This window comes from Physeter macrocephalus, chromosome 1 (assembly GCF_002837175.3).
Source record: "Physeter macrocephalus isolate SW-GA chromosome 1, ASM283717v5, whole genome shotgun sequence".
NCBI lineage: Eukaryota > Metazoa > Chordata > Mammalia > Artiodactyla > Physeteridae > Physeter > Physeter macrocephalus.
Window position 1 is genome coordinate 114,933,061 of NC_041214.2, and position 17,066 is coordinate 114,950,126.

General features: G+C 40.3%; 1 protein-coding gene across 4 annotated transcripts in view; it reads right to left on the bottom strand.

Annotated features, from left to right (window-relative positions):
* CRYBG3 (crystallin beta-gamma domain containing 3) overlaps positions 1-16,228 on the bottom strand; it is an 83,025-nt gene extending 66,797 nt beyond the window's left edge. For 2 of the 4 annotated variants that reach the window (XR_008617809.1, XM_055086024.1), the window contains exons 1-4: positions 15,797-16,228; positions 3,006-9,210; positions 461-505; positions 103-218 (exon numbers count right to left, since the gene is read on the bottom strand). Coding sequence is in view for 3 of the 4 variants with exons in the window: in XM_055086024.1 (XP_054941999.1) it covers positions 103-218; positions 461-505; positions 3,006-9,210; positions 15,797-16,119 (6,689 nt within the window). In the remaining variant the exon portion in view is untranslated. The remainder of the gene's footprint in view (positions 1-102; positions 219-460; positions 506-3,005; positions 9,211-15,796) is intronic. The other 2 variants (XM_028494200.2, XM_024120026.2) reach the window with 1 other exon arrangement.
* Between the last annotated feature and the right edge of the window lie 838 nt (positions 16,229-17,066).

A 17,066-nucleotide genomic window follows, 5' to 3' on the forward strand; every position in this document is an offset into this window, starting at 1 on the left:
AGGAAAAGGAATGTGACCTCAATACAAAAAACATAAAGCATAAACAGCAAGAAAACACTTAATTTAGGGGGAAAATGCTATAAATTTGAAGAGATCTCTTACCAGCCCCTTACAACTTTTATCAGTACCCCATTCGGAAAGGACCAAGATGTAGCATCGGGAATATTACAGTAGATCTCTTGTTTATATTTACTTCCATGGAGATCATAGATAACCATCTGCAACACACAGTAAGTAAGCACAATAACTAATTTTAAGAATTCATTTAAAATTCCAAAATGTCCTAGAATGTAGAAAATAAAACATCCTAAATATATAAAAGTAAGTATTACTTTAGATGCTAAATCCTTGAGTAAAACAATCATGTTCTAAGTCAGTTAAAAGTACTTACTTTAAACCCCCAAACGTAAAAGGAACCTTACTTCTTTTATTTTAGTCTACCTAAGAAACTTATGCTTACCTTCCCAGGTCTTGGGTTACACTTCAGAGTTTGTTTGTCAACATTCTGAAATAATAAAAGTGGAAGAAGCCTTAAGAAACATAAACAGAAAGATATACAGTTCACTTTCTTAGCGGTCACAGATCCAATTTATCGCATATTTATTTAGAGAGCATCATTACAAGGTGCACCTCTAGGTACTATAAGGGATATAAAGGTAAATACAAAGGAAAATAAAGCTTTGTCTCTGCCCTCAAGAAGCTTATAGCTTAGAAAGGGGAAACAGATGATCACATTCCCATGTCTCTTCTAGGTGGGGGAATTAAGTTAAACCCTCAGGTAAAATACAATCAAAATGCCAAGTTATGGAAGTCAAGAGAAATGGCACCCATGGAGGTGAGATGATGGCAGAAGAAGGTTCCCAAGAGGCTTGTGTGAGGAAGTGATATGGAGCAGACCTTGAAAAAAAGGACTTCAGTAAGTGAAAAAATGTGGCAGGTTGGTGTGGAGGTAGTAAAGAAAAAAATTCCAGGAAGAGACCATCTTGAGAAAAAGTGCAGACATCTTACAGGGCGTGGAACCAGCACACAAAGAGACAACGCTGAGCAAACAAGACCTGGGGACCTCGTCATAGAGTGAAGAGGTTGCACTTGACTTAGTAGGAAATCAGGAACCATTAAAGAAACATTTCTTCAAATACCAAGCTTTCTTTTTTATTTATTTATTTATTTATTTTTGGCGGTACATGGGCCTCTCACTGCTGTGGCCTCTCCCGTTGCGGAGCACAGGCTCCGGACGCGCAGGCTCAGTGGCCATGGCTCACGGGCCCAGCCGCTCCGCGGCACGTGGGATCCTCCCGGACCGGGGCACGAACCCGTGTCCCCTGCATCGGCAGGTGGACTCTCAACCACTGCGCCACCAGGGAAGCCCCAAGCTTTCTTTTAAAAGGACCTTGCCTTGCAAGCTATTGGTTGGTATTCAAGTATTAGTACTTGCTACTAAGGGTATTCAAAGTACAGATACAGTCCTTGGGAATCCTAGAGAAAGTTCCATGATCCTGGAATGTCAGAAAGGAATGTCCTGAGACTTCCCTGGTGGCGCAGTGGTTAAGAATCTGCCTGCCAATGCAGGGGACATGGGTTCGATCCCTGGTCTGGGAAGATCCCACATGCCGCAGAGCAACTAAGCCTGTGCACCACAACTACTGAGCCTAATCAGGAACCATTAAAGAAACATTTCTTCAAATACCAAGCTTTCTTTTTTATTTATTTATTTATTTATTTTTGGCGGTACATGGGCCTCTCACTGCTGTGGCCTCTCCCGTTGCGGAGCACAGGCTCCGGACGCGCAGGCTCAGTGGCCATGGCTCACGGGCCCAGCCGCTCCGCGGCACGTGGGATCCTCCCGGACCGGGGCACGAACCCGTGTCCCCTGCATCGGCAGGTGGACTCTCAACCACTGCGCCACCAGGGAAGCCCCAAGCTTTCTTTTAAAAGGACCTTGCCTTGCAAGCTATTGGTTGGTATTCAAGTATTAGTACTTGCTACTAAGGGTATTCAAAGTACAGATACAGTCCTTGGGAATCCTAGAGAAAGTTCCATGATCCTGGAATGTCAGAAAGGAATGTCCTGAGACTTCCCTGGTGGCGCAGTGGTTAAGAATCTGCCTGCCAATGCAGGGGACATGGGTTCGATCCCTGGTCTGGGAAGATCCCACATGCCGCAGAGCAACTAAGCCTGTGCACCACAACTACTGAGCCTGCGCTCTAGAGCCCGCGAGCCACAACTACTGAAGCCCACGTGCCTAGAGCCTGTGCTCCGCAACAAGAGAAGCCGCTGCAATGAGAAGCCCGTGCACCGAAATGAAGAGTAGCCCCCGCTCGCTGCAACTAGAGAAAGCCTGCACGCAGCAATGAAGATCCAACGCAGCCAAAAATAAATAAATAAATTTATTTAAAAAATAAAAGGAATGTCCCATATTCAATGAATAGTCTATAGTAAACATTTAAATATTTCTAAGTTGAAGAAAAGTGTAATTGAATTTCAAGACATTTTCCAGCTATAATGTTTTCATCTCCTTTTTTCTGAATTAGTCTGTTCATTGCCCTGCTATGCATAAACAAGAATAAGACCAACTACAGTGAGACTGTTGTCAAGCAAAGACTTAAAATATTTTAAGTAGTTAAAATATTTTTTAAGTATTGTGAAATATTTTCATGAGACACTTGCTCAACAGCAAGTGACAATTTTTCTACATACAGTATACCTTGAGAAACTCAGAATGCTGTCACTTAATTTAGTTTGAAAACTAAAAATTAGCGAAGAACTGGGATATAACTTGCTTCTCTCTTATGCCTTTTAAATTGTGATGAAGCAATTTTGTTTTCTCAAATATAACAGTCCAGCTAAAATTCATGAGTTATGATACACTTCAAAGAACAAAGTAACCTCTGGTATTTTTTAAAACAATCTTTTACAACCTCAAAACACTGATTTTCTTAATAAACTTTTAGATCATTTCATGACGCAAAGCACTACTTCACTAGTTAATAATCAAAATAACTTACCTCTGTGAACGAGCTTAATCGGCCTGAGGTGTCTTGAGCACGGAAGTATTTTGACACTGGTTCCTGAAAAATTCCACCAAAGCTGGCTCCTTTTTCTGAGGAATGGATTTTGGAAGTCTGCAAATACTGATGATAAGCACTCTTTAAAGAAGAATGTAGTTTGGAAGTAAGGTCAGATTTTTGTAGAAATGAGGCCTTTTCTGGCCACAGACCCATTTGCAGATTAGAGGTAGTAGGCTCATCTGACATCACATAAGAACTCTTAGAAACGCCAGTACTTTCCTGGTCATCATCAGGGCAAAATGAGATAGAAGAATCTGGCAGCTTGAAGATAACATTTTCCCGCCTTCTAGCTCTCAGGCTTCCTTTATGCAATGGCTCTTCCTCCTCTTCCTCCTCCTCCTCTTCCCCTCTCCTCTGTCTGTCATCTACATCAAAATTCATCTTTAAACGCTCCGATACTGACTGGAGAAGCGATAAAACAGAAGAGGACTGGTTTGCACTCTCTCTTGATTTCGTGGAGCCATGATGACCAGGTGAGATTTCGCTGGATAGAATGTCCTCCTGAGAGCTGTCATCCTCATAAATGGGAGACAAAGCTAAGGGATAAATCTTGTACCTTTTGGCCTCTACTGATAAGAACATTTCTGAACTATCATCATCGACTGTCTCACCTAATTTAGTTTCCTTTTCAAAATGATGGACGAGGTCAGTTCTACTCTCAGACCTTTCACACGCGAAAACAGGCATGCTGTTGGTAGATGTGTCAGGAATCAGGAGGGAATGTGTTCTTCTTACTTCTGCAGTAGCATACTTGTCCTCATCTTGAAGAGGCTCTTCATATAATATAGTAAAGGAAGAATTTTCTTGTTCATCCTGAGAAATGAAGCCTAGGTTAGGCTCTTCCTTTTCATCTCCATAATCTAGATCTCTTATTTTCTTATGTACTGCAGTAACAGATGTTCTTCTGTTTAGCTTTCCTATGGTAGCCTCAGGTTGAAAATCTGGCATTGCTAAGGCTGGGTAGTCTTCATAATCCTTACTTAGCGTAGGTGATTCATAACCCCTAAAAGAGGCGAGTCTAGTGTCAAACGCTATCAAGCATGCCTTCATTTCAGTAGGCTCCTTCTCCATTCCTCCACCACTCCCTTCAGCAACCTCTTGGGGTGCTTTTTCAGCTTCAAATATGGGAGGCGTGGCCTCTTCTTGTGTAACAGGCAATTCCAGATCTGTTCCATATGTTTTCTCAATGTTTACCACTGTGGACAACACTTTATGTTTCCTGACAGTCCCATCAGAATTTTCTGGGGATGTTCTTTCCATTTCTATCTTAAAGGGCATGGACACAATCGTTCCAATTGTCTCTTTTGCATCTCTCTTACACGCTTTTTCCATTTCTAAGGAAGCAGGTACTGCCTTCTTGTGTGCTTCTTTCACTTCTAACACAAAAGGAGGTACCGTTTCAGTTTTCCTAATAACCCCTTTGGCATCCTTTTGGTAGGTGTTTTCCATGTCCATCATAGGTCTTTCAGTCTTTCCAGTGATCCCCTCACCATCTTTTTGGTAGATATTTACCACTTCTAATGTAATGGGCATCACCTCAGTTTTGTCCATCTTTCCTTCAGCATCTTTTTGGAAAATATCTTCCATTTCTAGTGTAGCAGGTATCATTGCAACCTTTTCAGCAGTGCCCTCAACAACTCTGTGGTAGAAATTGTCCATTTCTGACATAACCAAAGTCATCTCGGTCTTACCAACATCCCCTTCAGCGTGCTTTTGGTAAATATTTTCTATTTCTAATGTAACAGGTGTCACCTCAGTCTTTGCAATATCCCCTTCAGCAACCTTTTGGTAAACATTTTCCACTTCTAACATAGCAGGTATCACTTCAGTCTTTCCAGTGATTCCCTCTGCATCTTTCTGGTAGACATTTTTCAATTCTGACATATCAGGTGTCATATCAGTTTTGCCAATATCCCCTTCAGTACCCCTCATTTCATAAGCTTTTTCCATTCCTAAAATGGCAGGTAATCCCTCAGTTTTTTCAATATACCTCTCAGCATCCATTTGGTATGCTTCTCTCATTTTAAGAATTTCAGTTGCTGGCTCAGTTTTTGAGGTATGCAATTCAGCATCCTCTTTATGTGCTCTTCCCACTTCTGACATAGGGGGGACTGCCTCATATTTCATAATATTCAATTCAGCATCCTTCTTATTTGGTTTTCCCATTTCTACCATGGAAGGTATTAGCTCAATTCTTCCTATATTTACTTCAGTATCCTTCTTGTGTACTTTCCCTACTTCTGACACTGCAAGGGGTGCGCTTTTATTACTGTGTCCTGGCAAGCTTTTTTCAGATATACATAAAAGAGTATCAGACAAACTGCTTTTAGATGTCCCAGGTACATGGATGTCATCATTCACAAATGGAGGCCATGTGAAATTCAATACAAGAGTTCTTCTTTCCTCCGTCTCAGTTTTGTGATTATCGACGCACTTTATTTCCATTTTTTCTTTACAGTCCTCGTTGAGAAACAAATGTGTTTTTGCCTTATCATCTAACCCTGTATGGGGCGTGTCTTCAGCTAGTAAAACAGTATCCGACTCCTGCAAATTTATACTATCAGACTGTCCACCTCTATTTCCTGAAAAAGGGGATTTTTGGTAGAGAACAATTTCTCTTCCTTGAATTGACTCTGCGTCACTAACTAAGTTACTTACAGCAAAGTATCTACCTAATACTTTTTCACTAATTTCACATGTGCTTTGATTTACTGCCTGTTCTGACACCAAGAATTCCCTTACCACATCAAGTGGCTTAACACTATCACTGTTCAGAATTTTTGAAGTATTAGCCTGAAGTTCAGAATCCCGGGTATCCTGAGCATCATTTGCTAAGGTTTCTTGGGCTGAATAAATAATCTCATTGACTAATTCCCTAGCTTGATCTTCTAACAACCAAGATACATTCATTCTATCAGCATCAAAAAGGAGACTCTTCTCACCAACCATAGGTGAAGCACAAGCCTTTTCTTCCCCTTGGACTTCAGACATATTTTCCATGGCCTGCTCTTCCAAATGCTCTGTCAGCTGGATCCCTGTCAGTGTCACTTCTGATGGGTTTTTCTCAGGGATGTCTTCTTTTAGGGTACCTGGATTCATTATGCTGTCTACGGTTAAATACTCCTGGCAGGTACCAACTGTATGTCTGGATTTTAGCTCTTCCCTGACAGAATTAAAGATCTCACCAATCAATGTATCAGCCTTTTTACATAAACCACTTTCGAGGTCCAAAAGTTGCTCATGTGCTCTCCTCCTTGCTTCTGTGTGCTCAGCAGATGCTTCAGAACACTGCTGGCTTGAGCTGTTAACTGACGCTGGGGCCCCAGCAACTGCTCCAGTCCCTGCTTCCACAGGACTGTCAAACTGGGCAGCAGTTGGGAAATGAAGTGACACCATCCCAGTATGATCCCCAAAATGGTCCTGAAGTGGGGTGACTTCTGCCCCTGTTGGGATAGATGTTTCAAATTCCAAATAAGAGCTATTAGGGTACAGCAGGTTAGTTAAGGAGGTACCTTCATGTGGGACACCTATGGTAACTTTCACAGAACTAAAATTATTGGGGGGATTCTGTGAACTTGTAACCATGATAACTTCTTCAGAGTTGCTGGAGGAAGAAGGCATGCTATCAATACCACCACTTAGGAAATGAGCACCCTCTTTCTTTCTGTGAGATGAGGCTCTCTTTTCTGATCTCAGCACAGAAGGATTAGTATGAAAATTTGAATCCTCGGATGCAAACGCATTTTTTTCCAAACTCATACCAGAACCCAGAAAAGGTGCATTTACTTTTGTGCTGTCAGTTTCTTGGAATTTTGGGGAAGTGTTAGTTAAACTGAGTTCTGCCATCTCTGAAAAACCAGAAATCTTTTTGGTCCCACAAATAACTGAAGGTTGATGAATCACAGAAGCGTTGGCTTCACAGTTCTGTGCCATTTGCCTAGTGACTTTTCCATCATGAACAGGAGGTGAAGTCCCAAGTATATTACTTTGGAGAAGAGCAGGAGGGTCACCTGAGGCTTCCACCTCTGTTTCTTGTGTACCTTGATATTTGGAGGCAGGAGGAGAAACCTCAGTTTGGCAATTCTCTTTAAGGCTGGCATCTGAATATTTCTCTTTAATCTCTTTATGACCCACTAACTGAAAACTCCTGTCCTGTTCAACTTCTAGGGAAGTCAATTCTGATAAAATAGGACTTGCTGGCACATCTGTAATTTCAAGTGGAGAAGAGATTTTATCCTGAGAAATGTCTCTGGGCTCTGTTTGGGGAACAGATATCTTGGAGAGACCTAGAGTTTTTCCTCTTCCAGAATGTGACCCAACAGGAACACTGTTCTGACCACCAACTTCAGATGTTGATAACATTTCTGCAAGGTTATCAGTTTTGGTTTCCAAGGGGAAAAAAGAATCAGACTTGCCTATAGTGCCCTTACTTGCTTTGGTGTTTGACAGCATTAACTCTGCTTTATCACGGTCTTGAGATGAGGTGGAACTGTGGTCCTTAGAGAGGCTTTCGGACTCAAAGCTCAAGTCCACTGCAGTTAAGTGGGTGTCACTGGCTTCAAGACCTAGTGGAAACTGGCATTTTTCACCATCAGGAAGAACTTCCTTGGACTCAAGAATTGCAGATGCATGCTCAGGATGAAGGCAAGCAGGGAGACTCTTCCTGTCTGTGGCCTCAGCATGATTTGCCACATTTTCTTCTTGACACTTAGTAGGCTGATGGGAAATACCAATGATGTTGACATCCCCAGTTTCAATGAGCACAGAAGGACCTTCATTCTTTAAAATAGGAATATCCAACCTGCTCAGCATGCCAACTCGGGAAACAAACGTAGGAGATGAAGAATTGAAATCTGATTTTTTATGGTCAAGGTTAACAGATGTCCTGGCATCAGGTGATGCTTTGGCTTGCTGAGGACTCTCAGAGTCAAGAATAGATTCTGAAATGTGATTTCTATTCAGTTCAGGTGATATTTTATTTTCTAAGCATGCTACAACTGCTAATTCACTGGTGTGTTTTACAGAGGCAGCATCTTTTTGATTCATTCTAATAATGGGAGGCATTTTGCTATGTGGCCTAACAAGCTTTTTGGCTTCTGTTACCAACAACTTGTCAGTACCTTTGGGTAATGACTCGATTCTATCTTCTGGAGCTTTTACATGACTTGAAGTTGTGGGTTCACCAACTGAGGTGCTTTCTGTTTCTTGCCTGATTTCTGTAGGAGCCAAATTTTCCTGTGTGTCCAGGGCAGACAATCTGTTTTCTTCACTTACAAGTTCTGTGTCTGTTATAGCATGTCTCCGGAGAGCAATGTTGCTGGTGTGATTGGCAGCGTGCTTTGACGAGTTACCTTCAGTGTGCTTGTCAGAACGCTTACTCTCTGGCCGCCGCAGAGCTTCACGCCTAATTGATTTATTTGGACTTGGCAAATCTGTATTTCCATGTTTGGTAGTGTCACTCCCATCAGATTTACTACCAGAGAAGTCGGAAATAGCAGGGTTCTCAGGCTCAACACGCTCCTCTCTTTGCACCAGTGTCCCATCACTTATCATTGAGCTGTTTTCTATTACCGTAGTTTCTGGTGTCGCTGTCCTCTGCAAGTCTGGACTGCAAGGCATTCTGCTACTGTTACTTTCTGTAAACAATGCTGAACATACCAAATTTCTGTCAGTCTGAGAAACTGGTAGACAACTTAAATGGTGCTGTGAGTCAAATTCTCCATCAGTGGAGCTAGAGTTAGTCTCAGAACGTGATGACCGACTTCTCTCAGGTCCCCCAGGATCGTTTTCATTTAAAACATCCCTAGAAGAAGCAGTGCTAGACAGTTCTCGGTTGTTTGTCGAATGGTTTTCTGGGTTGGTATTTATTTTATTATAATCAGAGTCTTCTATCAGGCCTTTAAGCACTTGTCCTTCCACAGAAACGTCTGTGCTAGTTGATGACAATGACACCGTCCCAGCCTCTATATCACTTCCAGGGCCAACATGTGTGCTCGTACTACAGTCGGAACTTTCATTTTCTCTGTCTAAGGGATTCAAGGTTTCCAGCGCTGTCTGCTGCTTCAAATACTTCCTAATTTGTCTGGGGCCTCGGTACGTTGCATATGTTACTAAAGGCCTCTCTGGTTTACCATCCAGTTGTCTGCAAAAAGAAATAGCATGAGAGTATCAGGAAATAGAATTAGTAACACTTAACAGTAATTCCAGAAATCATGGTGAAGTAGATCTTTCAAACACTCCTATTCTTCATATGTCCAAACTTGGGAAGGAAATCCTAGAATATTTTAGTTCAACCTATCTTTATGAAGCATAATACAGACGTGACCAGCAGCACATGAATGTCAAGCCAGCATGAATGTCTGAGCTCCTCAGAACTCTCCCTCTCCCCTGATTACGTCTGTCTCTCTCACGGTGATTAATGGAGAGAACATGGGCTGACAAGCCTGAGCCTTGAGTTCTAGCTCTGATCTCCACGGAGTTTTTAACTAGAAGGAACCACATGGCCTTTGTGCCTCATACTGGAACCTCATGGCTAATCACTGATTTCTCCAGCATATCAGAGCATCATAGCGAGTTTCTCTTCCTTTATTTAGATGTGAATTTGGAACAGCCACTTTTAGCACAGAGTTAGAGAAGTTGTAAAGAAAACACCTGGCAAGATGTCTAGCTTGCAGTAAGCACTCAATATGTATTTAAGTCAATAAATGACAGAATTGCCTTAAAAGTCCTCTCTCCTGTTAAGTTCTTCAATTAGCAGAGTAAGTATTAAACTGGCTGGGTGAATGCAGAAATCAAAAAAGATTTCTAGCACAAGTTCCCTACTTTTTCTCAACCCTAGCATAAAGTTCCTGATGTCCTCAGCATCTAACTTCTTTTGGAGAATCTACCCCTGGGAGCTCTGATGCTATGCTATGCTGCCTTATAGCCCTTAACACACACCTTTCTCTCCCCTTCAATTCCAGCCCCAGACAGAAACTTCTGTCCTCTAAGACTCAGTTTCCAAGTTATCCCCAATGCAAACCTACCCCAGGACCCCGTTACTGCTAGAACGGGCAGTTAGCCTCTGATCTGTGGGGACAAAGGGCCCTGAGCACATCGCTTGCCATATTAGATTATAAAGATCTATGCACTGATTTATTTCCCCACTAACCTAGAGCCTATTTGAAGGCAGGCACTACATCTTCATCATTTTCATATTTTTAAGTGCCCTAAATAAGATTTGGTAAATGATATATGTTTAATAACTTTGTGTGAATTAATGAAAGGCTAAGTAAAGCAATGATACTAAATGCTAAGTAATTTGTTTCTGACTGTCTTAATCCTTATAGATGATACAAAAGTGTTTTCAATTCTCCTCTCTAGTTACATTTTAGGGTCCGAGCTACAAAAATGTATGGTAGAAAAACTTGATGTATGCTCTAAACTTTTTCAGGTTAAACATATAATTAACAAAACATTATAGAACCCATATGAATAACTAAGAAATCCAGTTATCAGTATTCCAGTATCTAAAAATAAGGTATTTTCTCCCCAACTTTATTTTTTTAATGTTTTAATAAATTTATTTATTTTTTATTTTTGGCTGCGTTGGGTCTTCATTGCTGTACACGGGCTTTCTCTAGTTGCGGAGAGCAGGGGCTACTCTTTGTTGTGGTGTGTGTGCTTCTCATTGCGGTGGCTTCTCTTGTGTGGAGCATGGGCTCTAGGCACGTGGGCTTCAGTAGTTGTGGCTCGCGGGCTCTAGAGTGCAGGCTCAGTACTTGTGGTGCACGGGCTTAGTTGCTCCGCGGCATGTGGGATCTTCCAGGACCAGGGCTCGAACCCGTGTGCCCTGCATTGGCAGGCGGATTCTTAACCACTGCCCCACCAGGGAAGCCCTCTCCCTAACTTTAAAGCAACACCATGAAGAATGCTAGGTTTGTCCACATGATAAAACACAAAGTAAACCTCTGACATGTAAAATCTCAATTAACTGTGCCCCTTAACATAGTTCTTGAATTTTAGCTGAAATAATTTATTTCAATCTATATAATTGCTGGCCTCTAAAATCCTACCATACCACTATTGTAAAAATTTGTATTAGTTACATTCATTTTACTGTCTATTTTAAAACAGCTACAGGAGATGTATAGAGAAAAGCTTTCCCTTGGAGAAGTGATTTTAGCTGCTACACAAATTTCAGGCTAGATCGAAGACAGTTATGAAACAAAGTTAAAAGTTGGATAAGGGAAACTATCTAAGAAAACATACAAGAAAAAAATACATATAGGTAAATTAATGTTATTGGTAAAATCTTATATCAAAATGCATAAATTATTCAGAAAATACAAGAGCCTTTCAGAATACACAAAGATCCAGAAGTATGAACAGATGACAAGAAGTTTTGTTTGATTTTTCTTTCAAAGCTTTTAAATTTTATACTTAAAACCTACTTTCAAGGCTGCAAATTTTTTTTCCCTAAAAGATCACCAAAAGGTACATGATGTCCAAAGAAATAAGACTCGAGAGATAAGAATCAGAAGTTTATTCTTCAAGTATAGTAAACTCAGGTTCTCTTACTACCAGCTCCATCCTAACGAGATGTCAAGGCGTTTTATTCTACATCAATCCAATAATGCGACTTTTGCTCTAAAAGAACTTCTATTAAAATAAAGCACAGAGAAAAATCCACTCCAGAAAAAATTTCAGTTCATTGTAAGAATGCCTTTTGGTAGTTTTGGAGTCCTTTCTGGGGGAGGGGGGGTGGATAATTGTTTTCCATTCCCATCTTGGGAGCTTTCTGGTTACTATCAACTAGAATGATTAAACTGATTTATATGAACCAGTATAAATTTCTAATGAAATAATCTCCCTCAGCACCCTAGGTGGAAATGTTATATGCTTGTGACTAAAATATGTGCCCTTTATACTAAACAACTATATTATCATGTTTAAAGCACTGAACATCAAAGTTTCAAGCTTAGCTTCATGTATTATAATTAGTCCTTTCAGGTACTGATGAGCTACACTCACACTTTGTAAAGGGTTAGTCATGCCAAGATAGTCTATTTTCTACAACATTCTTTCACAGGTTGTAGTTGAGTCTTCATAATTGAATAGTATTAAGAACATAAAACTGTCCTTTAATTAAGATTTTCCCTAATAAAGAAAATAGAAAGAAAATGGAAATGTCAAAAATACATAACTTTACAAATAAACTAAAGATGGAAAATTAAAAAGGTTTATTTTCACAAACTGAATAAAGAATATATTCATTTCATGTACTATGTAATTGTGCATGGGATCTGTAGCTTATCCAATATAAGTAGAGGTATGTGATCCAAACAACGCTAAAAAAAAGTAAAATATCTAGAAATTTCAAATATTTAAGGGAATAGACATACATATTGAAAATCTGGAAAGGTTTTTATGCATTTCAGCCCAAACATAACTACCTATCATGTGAAGGTTTATTAAGCCTCCAAGTACTACATATAGGCTGTACTCTATCCTGGATAAACTTAATACATCTGATACTACAAAGGTCAACCAAAGACATGTGTCATTCTTCAAAGAAAATTCTATAAAGGCAGCCTGAAAATAATAGCGTTAGAGCAAAAGTATTTAGTATATCTTAGTAAGTATGATTAAGCTACTTTTTTAGTGTTAAGATTTATTTCCTTTCAAATTACATAGTTAATATCTTCAGGCTTCCCTGGTGGCACAGTGGTTAAGAATCTGCCTGCCACTGCAGGAGACATGGGTTTGATCCCTAGTCCAGGAGGATGCCACATGCCACGGAGCAACTAAGCCCGTGCACCACAACCACTGAGCCTGCGCTCTAGAGCCCGTAAGCCACAACTACTGAAGCCCGCGCGCCTAGAGCCCGTGCTCTGCAACAAAAGAAGCCACCGCAATGAGAAGCCACCGCAATGAGAAGCCCCCGCTCGCTGCAACTAGAGAAAGTCCATGCACAGCAACGAAGACCCAACACAGCCAAAATAAAAACAAACAAATTAATAAATTTATTTAAAAAAAAGAATATCTTCTCTCCGGGACTTCCCTGGTGGTACAAGAATCCGCCTGCCAATGCAGGGAACATGGGTTCGAGCCCTGGTCTGGTAAGATCCCATATACCGCGGAGCAACTAAGCCCGTGCGTCACAACTACTGAGCCTGTGCTCTACAGCCCACATGCCACAACTACTGAGCTCACACACCTAGAGCCCATGCTCCGCAACAAGAGAAGCCACCGCAATGAGAAGCCCGCGCACCACAAAGAAGAGTAGCCCCCGCTCGCTGCAACTAGAGAAAGCCCGCGCACAGCAACAAAGACCCAATGCAGCCAAAACAAAATAATAAAATAAAAATAAATTTTTAAAAAGACTATCTTCTCTCACAATAGTGAAGGCTTTTAACTATTTTATGTAAAGAAAAGCTGCAAAACCAGACATTTAAAAAAAATCACAATAAAGTTTTGACAGAAGAGTTTCTCATGATGGATATGAATATGCTGAAAATATAAGAATTATAGAACTTTTTAAAGAATGTCAACCCAACAGTGAAGTAGCTTCCTACATAAATTACACGAGAAGCATGAGTTAATGTATGGAAAGCAATCTAAAAAGTGTTAGCACAACAGGTTTACTTAAAGGCTTTATGGGTTTTAAAAATGAAATTTGCATACTCAACGGTACATAAAAACAATGCCTTTTTTTTTTTTTTTTTTTTTTTTGCCGTACGCGGGCCTCTCACTGCTGTGGCCTCTCCCGTTGCGGAGCACAGGCTCCGGACGCGCAGGCTCAGCGGCCATGGCTCTCGGGCCCAGCCGCTCCGCGGCATGTGGGATCTTCCCGGACCTTCCCGGACCGGGGCACAAACCCGTGTCCCCTGCATCGGCAGGCGGACTCTCAACCACTGCGCCACCAGGGAAGCCCTACAATGCCTTTTGATAAGGATTTTTTTCTAACACTTTAAATTATAGGTAATAACTTGTCTAAAATTTGATTTGTATTTATATATGATTATATTTGCATACAATTGTATATACTAATTACATACAAATTTTGTATATAATTTTCTGATTTGCCAATTTAATGTATCATTGTTCACAGTTTTTATCATAGAGAGTTGGAAAATTGGAAGCAATCCTATCTACTCATCTTCTCTTTCTTGATACTTTCCATTGCTATCATGCTTAGAAAATTGTTTCTCACCGGAATAATTCACATTTAGCTGCTTTTAGTTTTGTATGTTTCTTAAACATTTTTATTCCACTTTAATTTTAATGTAAAAATGAGATGAGTATCTAGCTTTTATTTTTTTCTCTAAATTATTATCCCATTTCCCCAAGTCTTCCTTTTTACAAGAATACATAACACCATCACATTCAAGGGCTCAAATCACAAAATATACGAGGGTCTATTTCTAGACTGTCTATTCTGTTCCATATAAATGTCTAGCAAATATTACACCAGTATGACATCATTTCAATTTACGTAGCTTTATCAGTACATTTTAACAACTGGTAGGGCAAGCCTCACCTCATCACTCTTGATGGGCAAACCCAAATCCATCTGGGGTCTCAGTTCTCACAACTGTAAGACGGGTCTGTGCCTACCCCTACTTCAAAAGCTTACTATGAGGAATTCACTGAAATCACACACACGAGGACTCTTTGAAACTATAAAGAATCACATAGTTCTAAGTTGTCATCTATATCTGACTATAGTATTAATGAACTCTTCAAAGAACAAAAATAATTCTCAAGTAGAGTTTAAATTGAAATCAGTAAAACAGATCCATGGACTTCCCTGGCACAGTGGTTAAGAATCCGCCTGCCAATGCAGGGGACACGGGTTCGAGCCCTGGTCCAGGAAGATCCCACAGGCCGCGGAGCAACTAAGCCCGTGCACCACAACTACTGAGCCCTGTGCCACAACTACTGAAGCCCACGTGCCTAGAGCCTGAGCACTGCAACAAAGAGTAGCCCCTGCGCGTCACAACTAGAGAAAGCCCACACAGCAACGAAGACCCAATGCAGCCACAAATAAATAATACATTTTAAAAAATAAAATAAAACAGATCCTCATCAGTTAAGAATGAATACTTTTATGTTACACAAAATGTCTAATGGACTCAACATTGTTATAAACATTTTCTGGATAGAAAATGTTCCTTCTAGCTCATTTGAGTAAAAGAAAAACAAGTTAGTGCCCATTTGTAAATCAAAGAAAGAAAAAAGGGGTGGTGAAGTGCTCCTTAAATTTGTTCAAGATTTGTTTCTTGGAGCTGTGGGAAAGGTTCAAAAGGCTAATTTCATGAATAAAGTCAATTTAATTTTGTTTCTTAACCCCTTTCATTGGATTCCACAAAGAAAAGATATTGATGGAATGTGAACACAAACCGTAGCATTATTTTTGTTCCCAAAATGCAGATACTGAACACATTGCCTGTCCTACTACAGAGGAATTCAGACAACAGAAAACACTCCCATTTAAGGAAGTCTTAAATCAGAAATAAATCATTTACTATGACAAAGCACCTAAAAGGCATTAGTACCACCCCCTAAAATAGCTCAAAGGGCCCTAGATATGTGTATGGTACACAGAATCATATAATTTTTCACCTACTAGCAGGGACATTACAGAATACTTTTTCTAATCCCCTTAATTAACAGTAGTAGAACTAAGGCTCAAAAGCTAGGTCCAGAAGCTCAGTTTTTTTTAGATAAGTAGATTTTAAACTTACTTTCTTAGCAAATCACTGGTTTCCTGTTCACTGTCTTGTGTTGTATCCAAAGAAAAGGCATCTGAGAGTTCAGCTGAGTTGGACTCTTGTGCTTCTGCTCCAAGTGCCAGGGTTCCCAGGGAGCCACTGACAACAGCCCTCTCCCTTTGGACCCCTTCATCAGGATGGTCACTGGGGTTTCGCAAGTCTTTCTCACTTTTGACATGTTCATCTTTGAAAGAAGATTGCTTGGCTTCACCAAGAGATGATTTTCCTGAGATATTGAATAAGTTACCAAGAAACTGAAAAAAGCTTTCTTTCGGCTGTTTATCGCTTTCTCCCATTTTGGCATCTGAAGTGGAACCGGAAAAGTCATTTGGCTTTTTGGAATCTTCCTGTGTTGGAAGAGTGATTAGCTTCTCAGCATGGTTCCTTTTGTCCTCACTTTGGGGAATCTTTGAAAACGAAATAGAGAATATTAAGCAACATCATTTAAAAAATGACATAGGCTAACTGATAACCTATTACATGACACACTCTGTGCCAGACGCCAGGGAGACATCTGTGAATAAGACAGATGGGCCTCTCCCGTTGCGGAGCACAGGCTCCGGACGCGCAGGCTCAGCGGCCATGGCTCTCGGGCCCAGCCGCTCCGCGGCATGTGGGATCTTCCCGGACCTTCCCGGACCGGGGCACAAACCCGTGTCCCCTGCATCGGCAGGCGGACTCTCAACCACTGCGCCACCAGGGAAGCCCTACAATGCCTTTTGATAAGGATTTTTTTCTAACACTTTAAATTATAGGTAATAACTTGTCTAAAATTTGATTTGTATTTATATATGATTATATTTGCATACAATTGTATATACTAATTACATACAAATTTTGTATATAATTTTCTGATTTGCCAATTTAATGTATCATTGTTCACAGTTTTTATCATAGAGAGTTGGAAAATTGGAAGCAATCCTATCTACTCATCTTCTCTTTCTTGATACTTTCCATTGCTATCATGCTTAGAAAATTGTTTCTCACCGGAATAATTCACATTTAGCTGCTTTTAGTTTTGTATGTTTCTTAAACATTTTTATTCCACTTTAATTTTAATGTAAAAATGAGATGAGTATCTAGCTTTTATTTTTTTCTCTAAATTATTATCCCATTTCCCCAAGTCTTCCTTTTTACAAGAATACATAACACCATCACATTCAAGGGCTCAAATCACAAAATATACGAGGGTCTATTTCTAGACTGTCTATTCTGTTCCATATAAATGTCTAGCAAATATTAC